Below are 19,549 nucleotides of genomic sequence, written 5' to 3' on the forward strand. Positions count from 1 at the left end.
CTATTCAGCCTAAGGGCCCAGCCTCCAAGGCTTTTTGGATTCATGCCACATGATCTCTGCATTTCCACCAAAGCATGTCTTTTGTGTCTTGGTCTATGCATGTTTTTTCCTTCTCAACCAGACCTTGAGCTCCATAAGGCCTGATTGAAGATCTGGTACCTCCTTCAGTTTCCCCAGCTCACAGCAAGGATCTCACAGACTCCTCCTAACAATCTTGCGAGGTAGGCATTCATCCTTTTACAGGAAAAGGCACGGATTCAAAGAGGTAAAGACAGAACTGGATGGACAGCAGTGTTTCAGCAGACAGAGTTTTCCAGCCACAGAGCCCTTTCCCACATCCCATCCCACAAAGCCTCACTTCCAGGGGCAGTAATGGTAGTACTGCTTGATGGTTAAGAGCAATGGTTTAGGATCGGACCTGAGTTTGAATCCCCACTCAGCCACTTCTGTGACCCACAGAAGTTATTTAACCCCTCTTGTCCTCAGTTACCTCATCTGTAAATGAGGATAATAAAAATGCTTTCCTCATAGGTCTGTTGGGAGGACAAATGAAATAAAGCACATAAAGTCCTGTGAGAAAGGCCTAGATGGGAGAAATATTATGTGTATATATAATCCACCCACCCCACTAATGAAGAGTGTCAGGTCCCCAGACAGAAGCAGTTCTTTCTGTTTCCTGAGTGTGAAATCCAGGAGGGCCCAGGACTGGAAATGAGTGACCCTGGGAAGGTCAGTCTGTGGGAGGTGGCTGAGCAAAAGGACAAGTGACGGGTATTCTGGCCATGAAGAAGAGTCCAGGGAGGGAGACACCGGGTCCCACGGTGGGGGAGGAGGGGGGGCAGCAGGTGGGCTCCCTGAGAGGAACATCCTGTGCCCATCTCTGCCTGGCACCCCAAAGCCCCACGCAGGGGAGAGGTGGGTGCCCTGTGATGCACCGCCCAACCCAAGGTTCTCCAAGGAAGATGCTGCTAAACTGTTTGCGGGGATTAAACAGGTCCGGGAGCTCAGCCTATCGCTGCTCTCCGTCCTATTACCCGCAGGGGCTCCGGCTGGACTGCATCTTCCGGGAGTTGTGGCTCTCGGGTGCGCAGGGCAGAGGTCGGGCCGGACAGGGGCGCCGAACCGCTGCTACGCTCGAGCTTCCGAGGGCGCCCAAGGGAATCGGGTGCTCCTTCCGCTCCGCCTGGTCCAGTGCGTGAGGACTTGCGGAGCAGTCCTAGCCGAGCTGCCGCGCTTGACCTTGTCGGTTGCGCTTTACCGGCCTCTGGCCGGCTGCCAGGCAACAGCGCACCGCCCCGCGTGTCTGCGGCTGCGGCACCGCCCCTCCCTCCCTCCAGCGCAGGCGGGCGCTGGATCCCAGGTCGATCCAGGCCGGGTTTTGCGGCGAAGTCCGCGCGTGCTGATTCCTCTTCGGTTTCCCTCGGCAGCTGTCGGCGGCGGGATACCATGGTGCTGGATGAACTGTGGGACGCGCTCTCCGGCCCCTCCGGGGCTACCCTGGCTTGCTGCTTGGTGGCGGCGGCCTTGGCCCTGCGCTGGTCCAGTCACCGGACGGCGCGGGGCGCGGCGGCCCGGGCACGACAGAAGCAGCAAGCGGCCCTGGAGACCATGGACAAGGCGGCGCAGCGCTTCCGTCTCCAGGTGATGGCCGGGGTTGGAATCGGGGTCAGGGGGAGGGCCTGGGGTGGCGGCAGCACTTTCGGCCGCCCGGCCGCGCGGAGGGGCGAGCGGCGGGCAGCGGGCAGCGGGCAGCGCAGGTGTGTGGGCAGCGCAGGTTCGTAACTCCCCGAAACTCCTCTCGCCGTAATGCATTCCGTACTGTTTCTGAGCCAGATGGGGCCTAGGGGAGGAAGGGAAACGAAAGGAACTGGGCAGGCTGTCGAAGGCTGTCTCGCACTGGGTCAAAGAGGAGCTTTGCTCTGGTGTCAGAGAATCTCAAGATCACTATTAGGACTCTAAAACGCAAGTGTGAGAACCAATAGGATGCTCGGGTTGAGGATTTTGGAATCATAAAGTGATGGCCAAGGGCATCTGGAGAGCTTACAGTTCAAACTCATTGATATGTGCTTGAGGATGCTAAGAGGGAGCTGGAGAGGGACTTGCCCAAGTCCACAGGGAGTTACTGGCGGAGCTGGACCCCTGCCACCTAGGCTGTCGAGTCTGATGGGTTATAAGCCCTTTGCATGAATAGGTTTAGGTGGGTGATCTGTCAACAAGATTTTCTCCTCTGGATCAGCTCAGTGTGTGTATGGGGGCGAGGGAGAGGCCTAGAAGGGGAGGCTTTCTTTCCCTCCAGGTGTGTGACACACTGGACCCAGTTCCAAGTCAAAATGCTGAACTCAGGTCTTATGTGCTGAGGGAGGGAAGACTTGCCCCGAGTGTTTGATAGGATTTGGATCTGACAGGTGGGAAGGCATTCCGGATAATGGGACAGCACGAGACAGGAGCTGGAACTAGAACCCAGATGCCTGGTGGGACCATCCAGCCTCATTCCGCTGGAGAGGAGCAGGGGAGAAATATTAGGAAGAGAGACCCTGGCCTTGAATGCCAGGCCCTGGGTATGGCCTTGATGGCCGTGAGGTTTTAGCTGAATGTAATGGTATGGATTTACTCCACACCATTCCTGGACCAGGAAATGTCATATTTGTTTATTTCTTGAAATAAAAATGTATCTGGTTCCAGCTTTCACTCATCAAGCTGGCTGAAAAGTACACAATCAGTCGGTTTTTAGGTATTCCATCCAAACTGGTCACTTTCCCTCCTTGGGCACAGGTTTATCACTGTCTGATCCTCCTTCTCTGGCTGACCTCCTTGGTGCCCTGCTCAGGGATCCTTGCAGTGATGCCAGGCTCAGCCTGGAGACCCTCGGCTGCTCCCGAGGCTCCAGGTCCTGTGCAGCTGGCTAGCTGAGTTCTGCCAGCACCGAGGGCTGTGTGGAGGCAGCTGTAAGAATCTGTCCACAGTTTGTGCCTACAGGACTCCCGTCCTGGTTGCAAGGAACCCACCAGCTGGTAGGGGTGTGGGGTGGCAGAAGGGTGGGTCTTCCCTCACTTCAACTCCAAGCATCAGCATCTACACAGTTTCCTACTGGAGCAACAGCCTTTCATTATTTTTAAGAACTGACTCTTCAAGGGTAGAAACGTTGGCCCTGAAATACCCAAAGCTGTTGAAACAGCCTCCATGGGGCAGAGCCTGGCCTCAGAACACCAAAACTTGGCTCTTGCAGATGGGAAAGCAGGGAAATCACCTTTTGGTTTTCCAGTGACTGGGAGAAGAGAGGGAGAACTATCTTAGGAGCCTCAATGTGTTGAGCAATCAGCAAAGAGGTGAGGTCTTCGTGACAATAGCTTTGGGAATGGGTAGGAGGTGGGCAGTTTAGCTGAGCTCATCCAGGGCCTTGGGAAGGGGCCCAGGGTTAGTAGGGCCCTGGAAGAATACAGCAGCTTATAGTACAGCTCCTACCTGATAGACAGCAGGAAAGCTAGTTGGGACCCAGATACTTCCTGTGTCCCGAGGCATTGCTGGAGGAGGAGGAGTACTAAGCACCTCCTGAACATCGCAAGATGGTTCATCTTTCTCTGGACTCTAGAGCAACTTTAGAAGGAGGCGTATTTCTTCTATTCTCTGTTGACCGCGTGAAGCTTAACCTGTAACATGCCCATTTGTTGCATTTGTTTCCACCTTGCCCCCTGAATGAGTTTCAATATCCTTTCTGGACTGAAGAGAGAGACCACCATTGACAGAATATTATGGCTGGGAGAGCCATCCCAGAACACCTGCTTATCCCTCTGTGCCTCTGCACCTGTAGTTTTATCCTGAATGCCCTTCCCACACATCCCTTACAAGCCCTTTTGTCAAAATTCCACTGGATTACAAATGCCACTTCCTTCAACTGGATCTGACCTGTAGTTCCATCTCCTGGCGTCTCCAAGACCAACCTGAAGCTGATTTTAAAACAAAACAATTCAATGAATAACGCGAAGAACAGTATGGTTTTTGTTTCGATCAGTATCAGTGGCCTACATGATCAAATGGAAGAGATATCTTGAAATAGGACAAAAGCGATAAAAAAAAACCCCATAAGTGAAAATAAAAAAGACTTGGAGGACAATCTAGGATACCTGAAATTAGGACAGTAGGTGGTTCAGAAGGAGAAAAACAGATGGAGGAGGGGCAGTGATTCAATGATAGCTATAGTATCTTTTGCTTGAAAAAGTAGGCATACAGATGGCCACATGCTTGGTGAGACGTTATTTGTACACTTCCCTGCATTCTCCATACTAATTTTTTTAAAATTAATTTATTTATTTTTGGCTGCTTTGGGTCTTCCTTGCTGCGCGCGGGCTTTCTCTAGTTGCGGCGAGCGGGGGCTACTCTTTGTTGCGGTGTGCGGGCTTCTCACTGCGGTGGCTTCTCTTGCTGTGGAGCACAGGCTCTAGGCGCGCGGGCTTCAGTAGTTGCGGCATGTGGGCTCAGTAGTTGTGGCGCATGGGCTTCACTGCTCTGTGGCATGTGGGATCTTCCCAGACCAGGGCTCGAACCCGTGTCCCCTGCATTGGCAGGCGGATTCTCAACCACTGTGCCACCAGGGCAGCCCCACATTGTGGGTTTTTCACAGACATTTTTTTTTTTTTCCTGTGAGGTTTCATCAGAAACTGTTAACTATGGTTTCCTTTTCAGAAGAGGGACTGGGCAGGGTGGCCCTAGAGGTGGGGGGAAATGTTCACTTTTCATTCTGTATACCTTTAAAAAAGTACGTCACTAGGGGTTGTCTCGTGTGTTGGTGGGGAGATCATAGATCCATTTTTCTTTTTTTCCTTCCCTGTAGCTGCCTGTATTATTTAAAAAAAAAAAATCCCAAGTGAGTGTTGAATCCGTTTAACAAATTCAGGGAAGAGGTGGAGTGTTCCTGATATTGAGGCCAGGCTTCAAAGGCTGTGTGGTGGGTGTGTGTGGTGGGCGTTCAGCTCTGGGCGTGTGGTGGGTGTGAGGGGGCCATGTTGCACTGAGGGGGTTCAGGGGAGTCTGACAGGACCACGGCCTGGAAGCATCTCCTGGATCTCGTGGTGTGAAGGGGACTTTAAGGGGAGAGGCAAGGTGGGCTGAGACATTGCACTGTCTGGCCTGGCCACAAAGCTTGGGTGGGGCAGCCAGTTGGGTGGCCCCTGTCTGACCCAGGAGAGAAAGGATGTGCACTGGCAAGGGTCTTGGTAGAGGGGACAGAGAGGTGGCCATTTGCCAGAGCTACTTAGGGGGCTTGGTGACTGGATGTGGGTGGGAGGGAGAGGGGGGGAGTGGAAGATGGAGGGCAGCGTCCTTCCCTGAGGGAAGAGGAGCCAGTGGAGAGGGGTGGGGAGGCACCGAGCTCAGGGGAACGACACAGGGACAGAGGGAGAAAAGGGAGTAGCCCAGCGAGTAGGTCTGAGCTCAGTTGGGTCAGTCGAAGGACGATGATCTGGAGGCTGTGAGATAGGCAGAGGGCCTGGAGTGGAAGCCATGAGAAGGAGTGACTTCTCCCAGCATCAGAGAGGGAAGAAGAGGTGCCAGAGGAACCTCCAGGAGCCTCTGTCTCTCCCCGCGTCTGGCTCCTTCTCATGCTTCAGATCACATCTGAAATGTCACCGCCACCTACCCAGCCCATCTGAGTCATTCCTCTGTTCTTTCTGTCACAGGCTCCGTTTATCCTTTCTCACACTTGCCATGATCTGTCCATTCTTTGTTAACTTATTTTCTTTCTTTAAAAAATATTTTTTTTCTTTTATTCTTCTTCAAATTCTTTTCCCAATTAACTTGTTTGTTTTCTTGAAGGTAAGCTAAGCTCTGAAAGCAGAGACTTGTCTGTCTTGGTTATCTCTAAGCTCTAAGCTCTGAAAGCAGAGACTTGTCTGTCCTGGTTATCTCTCTAATTTATCTCTAAATTCACAGCCCTAGCTAGTCCTCAGCACATAGTAGATGCTCAGAACATGTGTGTTGACTGAATGAGCGGATGACAGAAGGAGCGGAGAGGTGGGAGGGAGCCCCGGGGAGCGGGGTATGTCTGTGCCCAGAGGAAACTGAAGCGAGCCCTCTGAATGCCTCCATGAGACTTGGAGCAGAATGAACAGAGTCAGGTGTTTGCTGTATTCGGCAACAAGGAAGTCCCTGGTGACTTTGGCAGGAGCAGAGGAGGGTAGAGATGAGATGTGGTACCTGCAACTCAGATGTCGTCCTAGCCCTATTTACTAATTAGCCCAATACCCTCGAGGGGGAAGCCAGGATGTTTGCAGGCAGGGGCTGACCCCAGAGGCTCTGGGGGCCTTCGAGGCCTGGCAGTAGATGTCTGATCAAACATCCCTTCTCCTTCAGAGAGCTCTTCCCTGACCACCCTCTACCTGTGTGCCGCCCACTCACTGCACCCATTTTATTTTCTTTATTTCTTGCTATCTAAAATTCTTATTTACTTATGAATTATCTGCTCATCCCCAACTCTGCACCTTGTGTAAGCTCCCCCAAAGACTGGATGTGACTTTTTTGTTCACTGCTGTATCCCCTTGCCTAGCATGGTGCCTGGTACGGAATAGGTGCCTAATGAATATCTATGGACTGAACACAAAAACCCTCTCATTTGGATGTGGCTCCAGCTCCAGCCCTAACCACCCAGGACAGGGTTTTCTTATTTCTGCCCTCCCCTGACAAGGTGTTGAGTAGTTAGGTGCAGGTGGACAGCCAGTGGTCAGCCCCTGCTGAATGGGCAGAGAACTATAGTTTATCTGTAAGTCCTAGGCAAGGCACTTCCCCTTGCTGAGCCTCAGTTTCTTCAGCTGTGCAATGGGAATGGTAGTAAGATTTCATCCAGACATGGAGCACATTGGCATGGTGCCTGGCACACAGTAGATAGTCATTGGTGGTCCCTGTTAGTAATGGTCTAATGATCAGCCTGGGCATGGCCTCTCCCTGGACCCCCCTCAGGTAAGCTTCTTGAAGAGATAGATCTGTATTTTCTACAGGTGGCAGGGGCCTGCCCAGGCTGGACCACATTTGTGGTGTCAGAGCTGTGGGTGGGCACATCTGTCACGGGTTGGCAGGTGACAGCACGTGCTTGGTAGGTGTGGGGATTTGGGGGCATGGGCCACTGGTGTCTGCTGCAGGCACATGGAGCCTGCGGGGAGTAGGGGACTGATCCGAGGTGTCTCCCCAGAACCCTGACCTGGACTCAGAGGCACTGCTGGCCCTGCCTCTGCCTCAACTGGTACAGAAGCTACACAGTGGGGAGCTGTCTCGGGAGGCCGTGCTCTTCACCTACTTGGGAAAGGTAAAGCCTGGGAGTGACCCTGCTCCTTCCTCCACTTTCTCTGCAAGGCTGGGGGGAAAACCTGGCCTGGACTTTGTCCCACTGAGGGCCGTGGTGGGATCACAGTGCCAGGGAGGTACTCTGTGTGTGTGTGTGTGTGTGTGTGTATATGTGTGTGTGAGTGTGAGAGAGAGAGAGAGAGAGAGAGAGAGAGAAGAGAGAGAGTGGCTCTGTGTGTGTATTTGGGGAGGGGGGGAGGGGCGGGGGGGTGGATACTGAGCATGTTGTCTTAGCTAGAAACCTGGCTTTTAGCCCAGACTTCCCTCTCCCTTCCGCCCCCACCCCATCAGTCACCAAGTCTGGTCTGGTCCCTTCCTATAGCTGTCTCTAGTCCATCCCCTTGTCTCCCCCTCTTCAGTCACCCTGGTCCTCCACCACCATCTCCCTCTGGGACCAAGCGCCAGCCTCCTGGCCAGGTGCCCCCTCAGCTCTTCAGCGTCCTCTCTGGCCAAGGCCTTCTGTAGCCTGGGGCATCAGCAGCTCAGCTGCTGGCAGTTCCCTGGCACCCAGCGCCTGCACTGGCTCCTGTGGGGTTCCTTTTACCTGCGAGGCTCTTCTCCTTCTTGCCCCGCTCAGTGCAACAGGCTCCCCCGGAAGAGTTTTCAGGGCTCAGAGAGGAGTCTCTGGAGTCCTCCAGGAAGCCTCCCAGGACCCTCCTCCCCTCCCAGCCTGAGTTAGGGTTTCCTCTTCAGTGTTCACTTTCTTTTTTTTTTTTTTTTAACATCTTTATTGGGGTATAATTGCTTTACAATGGTGTGTTAGTTTCTGATTTATAACAAAGTGAATCAGTCATACATAAACATATGTTCCCATATGTCTTCCCTCTTGCGTCTCCCTCCCTCCCACCCTCCCTAAGTGTTCACTTTCTAACAGCACGTTTCTCATCACATTGTAGGGCTTGCCTTGTCTTTCTCTTTCCCAAGGCAAATGTGGGCTTTTGGTGGACAGTCTTATTTGTCTTTGCACCTTATTGCTGAACGCTATGTCTTTTATATAGTAAGTGCTCAAGAAATGTGTTTGAAACAAAATGAAAGAAGGAAATGTGCTTTGTGAGTGTGACTTGTCTATATATGCCATAGCACTTTTTTAAAACATCTTTATTGGAGTATAATTGCTTTACAATGTTGTGTTGGTTTCTGCTGTATAACAAAGTGAATCAGTAATGTATACATATATCCCCATATCTCCTCCCTCTTGCGTCTCACTCCCACCCTCCCTATCCCACCCCTCTAGGTGGTCACAAAGCACCGAGCTGATCTCCCTGTGAGATGCAGCTGCTTCCCACTAGCTATCTATTTTACATTTGGTAGTGTATAGATGTCCATGCCACTCTCTCACTTTGTCCCAGCTTACCCTTCCCCCACCAGGTCCTCAAGTCCATTCTCAACTGCACCTTTGTTCCTGTCCTGCCCCTAGGTTCTTCAGAACCATTTTCTTTTTTAAGATTCTATATATATGTGTTAGCATATGGTATTTGTTTTTCTTTTTCTGACTTACTTCTATGAGTGTGACTTGTATCTGATATGATTTCTTGGAAGAGAGCATGTGGTAGTGAGTGGGACCCCTAAGCAGGTGGACATGAGTGCCAGGGGGACTGACGGGTGGGTATGAGAGTGGTGTGAGTGACTGCAGCTGAGAGTGGGGCAGAGAGGGACTGTAGAGAAAGGACTGGACACCCCTGGGCCGGGTGCACTGAGAGGACACACAGTCTCAACAGCCGGGGTTGTTTCTAATGAATCCATGTCCCTGAAGAAGCTCCTGCCCCCCTTAATCATCCACAGAGAGCATTCTGGCTACAGATTGGCCTCCTCTCTTTCTGCCCTGGGGCAGGAGACAGATTTCCTGTACCTGAGCGTGGCAACAGGGCCACACCCATGTTCCTGTCAGTTGCCAGCGTCCCTGAGAGTTGATTATCAGTTTCAAGGGTTCCTGGGGGAGGGGAGGCTTCACCTGGGCCCGCCTGGGGCAGAGGAGTTGGGAGGCTCCCTGTGCTGCTGGGAGGCTGTAGCCTGGTTCTAGCCCTGCCCTGCACTGACTCCCAGTGTGACCTGACACGGGGATCTGCCAGCCTCACTGGGCAGAGGGTGTGGCTTGGAGGAGGACAGGGGTTGGGGTGGCCAAGGGTCAACCTCCTCCCAGCTCGGCCTCTGGGGGGCATCTGAGGTCAGTATCTTGCCCCTTTGAGTGCCCTGGTTGTGCCCTGGCCCTGGGAGTACTCTCACTCTCTGTCCGTTTTGGAGTTGAAGGCCAGAGACAGCCAGGATGAGGCTGGAGCCACGTGTCCCTAGTGAGGCGAGTGCTGGGCCTAGGTTATCCTCTGTGCCCCTGGGTCATGTTTCTGGTTACCCTTTCCCTGGGTGGTAAGGGAATTTTAACACAACTGAAACAAAAAAAGAGAAGCCAGCTTCACTTTGTTCTTGTATCCATTTCTCTCTCCCCAAGGCCTGGGAAGTGAACAAAGGGACTAACTGTGTGACTACCTACCTGGCAGACTGTGAGACTCAGCTGTGCCAGGTCCCAAGGCAGGGCCTGCTCTACGGCGTCCCAGTGAGCCTCAAGGAGTGCTTCAGCTACAAGGTGTGCCCTGCCCCAGTCCCTGCCAGCCAGCTCTGCGTCCTGGGTCACCCTGGGCCCTCAGAGGAAGTACCAGGTCCAAAGGCCTTGAGAGGGCACCATGGGTACGCCCTGCCTTGGCCTGTGGGGTGGTGGTGGGAACAGACCCTGTGCTGCCAAGGCGCCCCTGGCTCATCAGCCACGTCCCTCTCGCCCATCCCTCCTTCTAGGGCCAGGACTCGACACTGGGCTTGAGCCTGAACGAGGGGGCGCCAGCAGAGTGTGACAGCGTGGTGGTGCAGGTGCTGAAGCGGCAGGGGGCCTTGCCCTTCGTGTACACCAATGTCCCCCAGTCCATGTTCAGGTTGTGTCTCAGGAGCGGGGTGGGGGCAGGGGCACCGGTGCCAGCGTGACATGGGCTGACCCCTTTCTGTTTCCTCCAGCTATGACTGTTGTAACCCCCTCTTTGGCCAGACCGTGAACCCATGGAAGTCTTCCAAGAGCCCAGGTGGCTCCTCAGGGGGTGAGGGGGCCCTCATTGCGGCTGGGGGCTCCCTACTGGGCTTAGGCACCGACATCGGAGGAAGCATTCGCTTTCCCTCTGCCTTCTGTGGCATCTGCGGCCTCAAACCCACAGGGAACCGCATCAGGTATGGTGTAGGTGGTCAGGGGAGGGAGCTTCTGAGTCTCTTGCTGTGTGACCTTGGCCTAGCTTCCCACCTCTCTGGGCTCCAGGCAGGGATTCCCTGACTGGGGTTTTGCTGGGAGGTAGTGTCACATTACCACAGTCCTTGGTTCCTAGTTTCCAAAGTGGTGAGAGAGTTGGGAGCTGCTGTATGGATGTGGGGTTGGGCAGAGGATGGCTATTTCCCATTGCCAACATCTTGTGTTTCTTATCCAGCAAGAGTGGCCTGAAGGGCTGTGTCTATGGACAGGTAGCAGGTGAGGTCTGTGGTTCCCTCTATGCCCTGGAGGAGGGGGGTCTGCCTGATCCGCCTCTGCCCCTGCCTCTCCTTGGGGCAGTGTTGGGCCCCCAGGCCACTCTAGGTCTGAGTTCCTACGCCTTGTCCCTGTGCACACTACTGGGCCATGGCCCAGTCCATGCTTGGACCTGGCCCCACAGCTCCTTGGGGCTGGGTGATCTCTCTTTCCTCCCCTCCCTGCCCCACAGTACAGCTCTCGGTCGGCCCCATGGCCCGGGACGTGGAGAGCCTGGCGCTGTGCCTGCGAGCGCTGCTGTGTGAGGACATGTTCCACCTGGACCCCTCCGTGCCCCCCCTGCCCTTCAGGGAGGAGGTGAGCGGGGGTGGGGGTGGGCATGGGGTGGATTCAGGTCTCACTGGTGCTCCTGAGCCCAGAGAGCACTCCCCGCATTGCAGCAGGACTTGGAGGCCCTGTCTCCTGAAAACCACCCCGGCAGGGCCGGGGGTGGGGTGGGGTGAGGGGGGTGAGGGGGGGGCGGTGTGTGTGTCTGAGGCCAGCAGCAGCGCCTCTTCAGACAGCCACTAGATGGCGCCCTTGCCTGCATTTGGAAACCTTGAGGCTTTCAAATTGGTGGGCTGGGAGCCAGAGCTGAGGAAAGGCCCACCTTCCGGCCCAGCCTGGGGGCTGTCACTGCGGAACAGGAGTGTCCTCGAGGCTAAGAACAGCTTGAGAGAGCACTCCTGTACCTTATCTGTGTTTGATCCCCAGTAATTAGGAGCCTTTCCTATAGTATTCATGTCCCTATCCCCAGCCTCCAGAGGGATGCTTGGCGTGTAGGCTGAGTGAGTTAAGGATGGTTAAAAGCGGAGCTGTCTCCCTCCCAGAGAAAGCTGGGATCTGTGGGCAGTGTCAGATGCTGGCTCTTCAAAATATCGTCAAAACAGCCTGTTGATCAGATAAGGCTGAGTTTAATGCTTTCTGTGGCGAGGGGGAGTGCTGCCTCCACAGAGCCTTAGCAGTGTGGGGGAGGGGTGCGAAGTTAGGATGTTGAAGTTGGTTTCAGGTGGATATTTCAGTGTGGGGCATTGGTTAGGATTGGGTACAGATCATGATGTAATAGGTTAGGACTGGTGGATACAGCAAGGTGAGGATTCTGAGGAGAGGGGTTCAAGGAGTCTTAGAGGATAAGCCGTCATTTGGTGCTTCTATTGAAGAATTGGCGGGTCTTTTAAGAATGACTGATAAAGTTATCTGTACTTTATGTACAACACATTCAGGAGTAGTCAAGGTAGATCGATGTGGGCAGTGGAATAGTAAAGCCATGTTAATGTAGACAGTAAGCTGTCTGTGTGATGTAAGCGCCATCTCTCAGCGGTCTGGCATTTCTCCCTACAGACCTCTTGCCCTCACCCAGCCCAGGTTGCCTTGGAAGGGCTGAAGGCGCTGGGGCAGGCAGGAGATCGGGGCTGGGGATGGGGTGAGCTACCCCTCCTCAGCAGAGGAGATGTTCTAAGTGAAACCAGTCCTTCAAGAGCCCCTTCCTGAGAGGAGGGGAGGAGGGGAGGCTCCTGTCCTGAGGTCTGGAACAATCTCTTACGGGAGCCAAGACTAGCATTCTGGAAACAGGCTGTGGAGAGCCTCGGCTCAGGACGCGGGATACCTGGCTTCCTGACCTAGTCTTGTAGCTCTGCCCTGACAAGCGGCCTTGGCTGAGTCCCAGCTCCACTCTGGGCCTATCTCCCTATCTAGACCTGAAGCTTCAGTTTCCTCGCAGGACCAGTGGGAATCCTCATTCTTGCTCTGCCCACCTGTAAAGTCATTGTGAAGGTGTTTTGTGAAGGGGTCATATGCAGAAGGGGCTGGCCTCACTGGCAGTCAGTTTTCGGGGGATCTAGGGTGCAGCCTCAAAGCTGCGTCTGGGGCTGAGTAGCTGTTCTGAGCTCTGGGAGCCCTGCTTGGGGCCACCCTCTCCTGACCTGACTCTGACTCCTGTGTGTTGCCCCCAGGTCTACACAAGCTCTCAGCCCCTGCGTGTGGGGTATTATGAGACTGACAACTATACCATGCCCACCCCGGCCATGACACGGGCCCTGCTGGAGACCAAGAAGAGACTCGAAGCTGCTGGCCACACGGTATGGAGGTGGGAGCCCACAAGTCCTGGCATCGCCCCTCTTTCAGGGAAGCCTTCCTGGTACCCATGGCTGCCACCCATCCCTGGCATCCTTCCACCCTGATTGTTTTGTGGTTGGGGATGGGAATTCGGTCCCTGGGGGACCAGGAAAGAGGGGCTGATCAGAAGTATTGGGGTACATGATTGATGGTGAGCTCACCCCTGTGCTGGGGATGTGTGAGCTGTGAGCTGCATTGGGAGGGCCTCGTCGACCGCAGACAGGGGTGCACAGCTGTCCAGAGGTTCCTGGGGCCCTGAGATGGCAGGTTGGGGGATGTTCATCTGAGACAGGCTTATGTGTGGCTCCAGACTTCTCTCCTGATGTGCATCTTACAGGGAGTTATCACGGGCCAACAAGGCCACCGTTGCGGCTCCAGTGAGGGTAGCGTGAAGGCAGGGTTGGTCCAGTCCATGCTCGGGGCTGCCTGGGTAGCATGGGGGTGGTGGGACCCAAGGGTTTCTAGGTCTGGGAGTCTTACACTACTCGGTCCCTGCAGCTGGTTCCCTTCCTGCCAAGCAACATACCCCATGCTGTGGAGACCCTGTCGATGGGTGGGCTGTTCAGTGACGGTGGCAAGAGCTTCCTACAGAACTTGTGAGTAATGTTGGGTTTGGAGGTCTGTGGTGGGATCAGGACATGGGGAGACCCAGGAAGAGCAGCTGGGTGCTGTAACCCCGGAGACAGGCCAGGCTGGGGGAAGATGGAGGACAGGCCTCAGCTGAATGTGAAGAAGGTCTGAGCATTCTGGGTAGGGACCTTGCCACCCCTCTGACTGCAGGCTGAGCCTGGCACTACCTTGCCAGGGAGTCTTTGGAAAGGTGCCAGCGCAGGGGGAGGCTGGATTGGGCATCCATGGCCTCATCCTGAGCTGAGCTGGCTGGGAGGTAGGAGGGATGCAGGGAGTTGCCTATCTATTTGGGAAAGATTGAGAGACAAGGGTAGGGTCAAACAGGAGGGCAGGGGTGTAGACGTCATTCTGTGACTCCGGGCTCTTCTCACTTGAGCCACGTCTTTCTCTTTTGAGTAGGACCTCAGTTTTCTTGTCTGTAAAGTCAGTAGGTTGGACCAGACCCGCTTTAAGGGACTCACGTTTAGAGAAGCTGGTTCCACTTGGGTGTTTTCAGTCCTTAAAGGTTGACACGGGCAGAGGACAGGCCTGTGAAGGTGCCTCCTGGGGACATGCCCAGACTGACTGGACTTCCCCCAGTAGCTAAGTATGGTTCAGGCTTTAGCGAAAGGGGCTACCCCTCACTCTGGCCCTGGGAATGAGGCTCCAGGATCAGCCGCCTGAGACCTTTCCCTGAGATCTAGAACAGAGAAAGCCTGAGAGACAAGGATCACGGTGCCCACTCAAGACTGCGCCACTCGTGCCTCCAGGCCAATATCCGCCTCCACGGGGGAAATGCCCTCAGTATCACGCCCTGGCCAGGGAGGTGCTGCCTCTAGTTCTTATTGCTTTAAGCTGAGTTTACCAGGGAAGTAGACAGGGAGTCCTGCCTTGGGGAGCTCCATGGGTGTGGGTGGAGCCCAGGCATCGCAAAGGGTCTGCAGACACAAGCCACATGTTGGAAAGGAGAGGCTGAGATGAAGGGGCTGGAGAGCGTGGCTGCCAGAGTCTGGTGAGGAGGGAGGTAGGCAGAGTCACTGAGTAGAGACCGGGGGATGCAGTAGGTGGGGGTGAGCCAGGAGGGATGCCTGGGGTGGATGTGTCTGGACTGGACCCTTTGTCTCCCAGCAAAGGTGATTTCGTGGACCCCTGCTTGGGAGACCTGATCTCAGCTCTGAGGATGCCCAGCTGGCTTAAAGGACTGCTGGCTTTCATGCTAAGGCCTCTGGTGAGGGCACAAGGAATAGAAGGGGTGGGCTGGGCCGGGCGGGAGCCTCTGGGGCTCTTCCCCCCTCCCGTTAGCCTCCTCTTCTTCTCAGCCCTCACCTAGTCTCTTCTCCTCCCCCCATGCCCTTTGATCTTCAGCTAACATGCATGCTGAAAGGGGTGCTGACCCGGGACATGGGGGGAGGGACAGAGGGAGGAAGCACAGGCAGCTTGGCCTGAAGATTATTGCCACACCTGGCCCAAAGCTGAGTCACTGACTGTGTCTGTCCTTCTGCAGCTCCCAAGGTTGTCAACCTTTCTCAACAGCATCAAGTCTCGGTAAGAATGTTTCCCATGCCCAGATGCTTGCCCCCTTTTCCCCTGACCTGGGTCCAAGTGCTTTCCAACAGGAAAAGATGAGAGAAGTAGCTTCTGAGGCTGGAAAGGGCCCAGGCAGGGTGGCAACCTCTGTGGCTTTCGAGGAGGATCTTGAAGATGTCTTAGCAAGGTCCAGGAAAGCCTGGAGAGCAAGGACCTGGGAGAACACAGAATGGGAGGGGGTGGAGAGGAGAAGATTGCCCTGGCTGGGCACGGGTGGAAAGGCCCGGGAAGGAGCTGGCGGGAGGCAGGAGCGGGGGATGCTGGGAACCCATGAGGGTGCTACTCTTAGAGATCAGACTGCACCGCGCCCTCTCTTGCCTGCCCCTCAGTTGCTCATGCCGGAAAAGCTGGGAATAAGTTGTCCCATTCTCAGGCCCTGACATCTTGTGGACTTCCTCCTTCTGTTACCACCAGGCATTTAGGACCTTGGGTGGCTCTGGCCTCTCCTGTGTCCTGAGGGTAGCAAGGAGTCAGGCCTAGGTCCCTCCTGGGGACTCAGTGGGACATGAACTTAGGGATTAGAACTTCTGCCCTGCACTACTTTCCTCTCAGAGTGCCCCGGCATTGAGAAGGGTCCACGGAGGAATGAGATCTGGGAGGTGTTGAGAGTAGGGGTCTGATGTTGCTAATCCCCATGGCTGGGATCATCCTGGTCAGTGACCTCACTCCCTCTGTCCAGGTCAGCTGGAAAGCTCTGGGAACTGCACCACGAGATTGAGGTGAGGTCAGAGCCTCTCGACTAGAGTAGGGCGGGTGGGGGGTGGAGTTGGACAGGCCACCTGCGTTGGGGTCTCTCAGTCACTGGTCCCACTGATCCCCTGGAGTGGCCCATCGTTCTCCCTTCCACTCCCTGGATCGGGCCGCTTGGGGACTGCTGTCAGACCCTCACTCGCCCAGAGACCCGTCCTAGGGGCCTGGGTCAGCCTGGGGCTCCTGTCCTGGATACCTCTTTTGCCACTCTGATGCTGCCTGTAGCCAGCACTCCATGGCCCTGCCCTGGTAGGAAGAGTGGTGTCTGTGGTTCTGTGGAGCAGGTGATGCCCCCTGAGAGCAGCCCTGTCTGAATACCCCCGAGGTCCTCCATCCCACTGTGGTTCAGTTCACATCCGGGGCAGGTGCAGGGCTAGAGTCACCCCAGCCACAGTGCCTGCGTTGGAGAGTCCAGGTAATGGGCTGGGTCTGAGTGCTTCACCTGGTGTACGGGTATCCTCCCCAGGTGTACCGTCGCTCTGTGATTGCCCAGTGGAGAGCAGTGGAGCTGGATGTGCTGCTCACCCCCATGCTGGGCCCTGCTCTAGACTTGAATGGCCCAGGCAAGGCCACAGGTGAGGCTTGCAGCCCCATCACAGCCCTGTCACCTGTCTCTTCTCTTCTATGAGTTCAGCCCTTTGCCTGGTGGGGCTGCTGGGAGGTAGAAGAAGAGGAACCCTGCGGGTGGGTTGCCCCTCTGGGGGAGGACTCCACCCTTGAGAGGCTCACAGTCTGGTTGGCTGGAGAGGTGGGAGTCATGTGGGACCCTGTCCTCAGCACTGTTCAAGTTGGAGATCATGTTACAGAGTCTGTGGTTTTGGGAGGTGGTGTTTGAAGCCCAGGTGGGATTTAGATAAACCAGGAAGACAGCAACAACAGTCCAGGCGGGGGGAAGCTGCAGGGAAGAGGCACAGGGCAAGCTCGTCAGCACACTCTCCAGCCCGCCCTGAATCTGGATTCCCGGGCTCTCACTCAAGTCTCAGCCCTAGGAGAGAACCTCTCCCTGTCTGTGGATGCAGGGTGCCATTTCACAGGGTGGAAGACTGGGGCTCAGAGAGGACAGTTGTCATGGAAGGTCACCCAACCTGCTCCAGCCACATGTGCTGTGTCTCAGGGGCCATCAGCTACACTGTGCTCTACAACTGCCTGGACTTCCCTGCGGGGGTAGTGCCTGTCACCACGGTGACCGCTGAGGACGAGGCCCAGTTGGAGCATTACAAGGGCTACTTTGGGGATATCTGGGACAAGGCGCTGCGGAAGGTAAGTCCCTTTTCCCCTGGACTCACACCTGCTCCCCTTCCTCTAGTGGAGGAGATAGTATAAACACGAGTATCCTTGTCTGTCTGTCTTGAGAGCTTGTTTGGAGGTTCTAGCAGGGGAGCGCAGCTGCTCGTATACCCTTGACGGAAGAACGGTCCTCCTCTATCGGGGAAGGTCGTCCTCTTCCACCGAGCGCGCAGCTTCGGGAGGGACGCACGTGGAGTGGTGAGGGAGGAAGGGGACACCCGCCTAGCCAGCCAGATCAGCCAAGTCAACCCTGGCGATCCATGGAGTGACAGGTGTCACAGCCAGATCGCCCTCACATCCTCTCGTCTGTCTTTCTTAATGCAAGACCCCTAAAGACTGCGGGCTGGCCCTGCCGTGCTGCCCTCCTCTCCAGCTGGGGTGCTTCCTGGGCCCAGGGTGGGGTCCTGACGCCTGTGTCCCCTGCAGAACGTGAAGAAGAGCGTGGGCCTGCCTGTGGCTGTGCAGTGCGTGGCTCTGCCGTGGCAGGAAGAGCTGTGTCTGCGGTTCATGCGAGAGGTGGAGCGACTGATGACCCCCGAGAGGCAGCCATGCTGACTGCCGCCGCCTGGCCCTAGAGGACCTGAGACCCACTGGAGCCACGCCCAGCGTAGTCAGGGCACAGCTGCCACCCTGGAGGAAGTGTTCAGCCTGGGGCAGAGGCTTCCAAGTCCCTCCCCCTCGCCCCTGCAAGAAGCCCAAACCCGCTGAGTCTGGACCTCGCTCCCTCCCCTGTTCCCCTCCCTGCCCTGACACCCCCAACGTGGCAGCCCGTGGGCATGACATGGGCAAAGGCCCGCTAACAGTCAAGAATCGGTTCCTGGTCTGTCCTTTCTGGAAGTCATCGTTAGGGCACTGGGGGTTGGAGACCCGACCTTCTAGAACCTGACTCCAGCCACGTCAGTCTCCTGCTCCAAAACCTCCTCTGGTTCCTGTCACTCGCAGGATGGACACAAGCTTCTCAGGATGGGCGATGCGGCCCCAGCACTTCACACCCACCCCTCCCACCCCCCTTAGACTAAGGCCTACTTTGTTAGACACTGTCTTTTCTCCTTGCCTCTGCTGGGAATGCCCTTTCTGCTCCCCTACCATTAAATCCTCTGAGGCCCAGCTCAGATCCCTCTTTCTCCTTCTGAGCCCTGGAGTAGGTGGGCTGTTTCCTCCCAGTCTGCGCTGTGTGGTGGGCATCCGCGGGTGGGTCACCACCCTTAGCACACTGGCTCTCCTTGACGGCAGGGATACTATTTCTATGTCTTTGTCCTCAGTGGCCAGCACAGGGCCGGGCACAGGGCAGCGGGGAGTCTGGGATGCTGCTGGGGAGAGGAACCCGCAGGACTGAGGAGGCGAGCACAAGACAAGGTGATCTAGCAGAGAGTGCTTGCAGGGCCAGCGCAGGACTGGAGTGTTCTGGGAAGGCTTCCTGAAGGAGGAGTGTCTGTGTTGAGTATAGAAGGTCCCCAGGGCTGAGATAGGGGACGAGGACATCCCAGGGAGAAGGAACAGTACTACAGCCAGAATGGGCACAGGAGGAGCAGAGATGTAGGTGGGGGTCAGATCAAGGTGGACTTGGAGGGCCAGTTCAGGAACTTGAATCCAGTCTCAAGGGCAATGGGGCGCTCTTGAAGGATCAGACAGGTGTGGCGAGGAGAGTAGGCTGGAGGGGCAGAGCCTGGAGAGGGTAACGAGGCTGCTCCATGATCCTAATGTGGGGAAGGGGGCCTGGGGCCTGAGCTAGGGCTGTGGCCCAGGTAGAGAGAGAGGTGATTTGGGACTTGACAGTTGCGGGGTGGAAGTGAGCCGTCTCAGCTCAGGCTCAGCTCTGCCCAGTTTGCCAGCTCACCTCTTACTGGACTGCTTTGCCTGGTGGGTGGAGGGTTAGCTCATCTGGATGACTGGGGGGCTTCTTGGGTCCACCAGCACAGCTGCCTCGCTCCTCCCTGGCTCCAGCCCTAACTCGCCCGCTTGCTGTCGGAGATGCTTCTGGCCTGAGCCCTCGGGCAGGGTGGGCCCCTGGCTCCCACCTGACCTCCTTCATGTTCTTTTCAGGGCAAGCTGCTTTCCCAAGGCTCCCTTCTCCACCGAGATTTTCCTGCTTCTCCAGTGGTGCTTTCCCCTCCAAGTCACGTGCCCGGTGGCACCTGTACTTTCTGCCAGTGACATCCCTGCCTCAGTGGGGCAAGTCTCAGGGCAGACATGAGGCCCTACCTTGGGGCTGACTAGAAGGCCCGACCCACATGGATGCCTAGATTGGGGTGACCAGGCAGCTGCTGCACTTTGCCCTGATTTCTCTTAACTGCTCCGTCACTTTGCCTCATATCCTTCCATAAAACCACGTGCCATCTG

General features: G+C 55.7%; 1 protein-coding gene across 2 annotated transcripts; it reads left to right on the forward strand.

The window, feature by feature from the left end:
- The first annotated feature begins 1,019 nt into the window (after positions 1 to 1,019).
- FAAH (fatty acid amide hydrolase) lies at positions 1,020 to 18,309 on the forward strand. Of its 2 annotated transcripts, XM_079927509.1 has the most exons (15): positions 1,020 to 1,641; positions 7,178 to 7,291; positions 9,773 to 9,907; positions 10,114 to 10,247; positions 10,327 to 10,533; positions 10,785 to 10,825; positions 11,055 to 11,179; positions 12,814 to 12,939; positions 13,475 to 13,572; positions 14,714 to 14,813; positions 15,090 to 15,130; positions 15,852 to 15,891; positions 16,389 to 16,497; positions 17,037 to 17,182; positions 17,636 to 18,309. In XM_079927509.1, the coding sequence occupies exons 1-15, from the start codon at positions 1,447 to 1,449 to the stop codon at positions 17,762 to 17,764; spliced, it is 1,740 nt and encodes a 579-aa protein (XP_079783635.1). In that variant the 5' UTR covers positions 1,020 to 1,446; the 3' UTR covers positions 17,765 to 18,309. The 2 variants fall into 2 exon arrangements, with proteins under 2 accessions (XP_079783635.1, XP_079783636.1); XM_079927510.1 differs by lacking the exon at positions 17,636 to 18,309 and having other exon boundaries at positions 16,942 to 17,169.
- The last annotated feature ends 1,240 nt before the right edge of the window (positions 18,310 to 19,549 follow it).

Source organism: Stenella coeruleoalba (genome assembly GCF_951394435.1).
Source record: "Stenella coeruleoalba genome assembly, chromosome: 1".
Taxonomy (NCBI): Eukaryota; Metazoa; Chordata; class Mammalia; order Artiodactyla; family Delphinidae; genus Stenella; species Stenella coeruleoalba.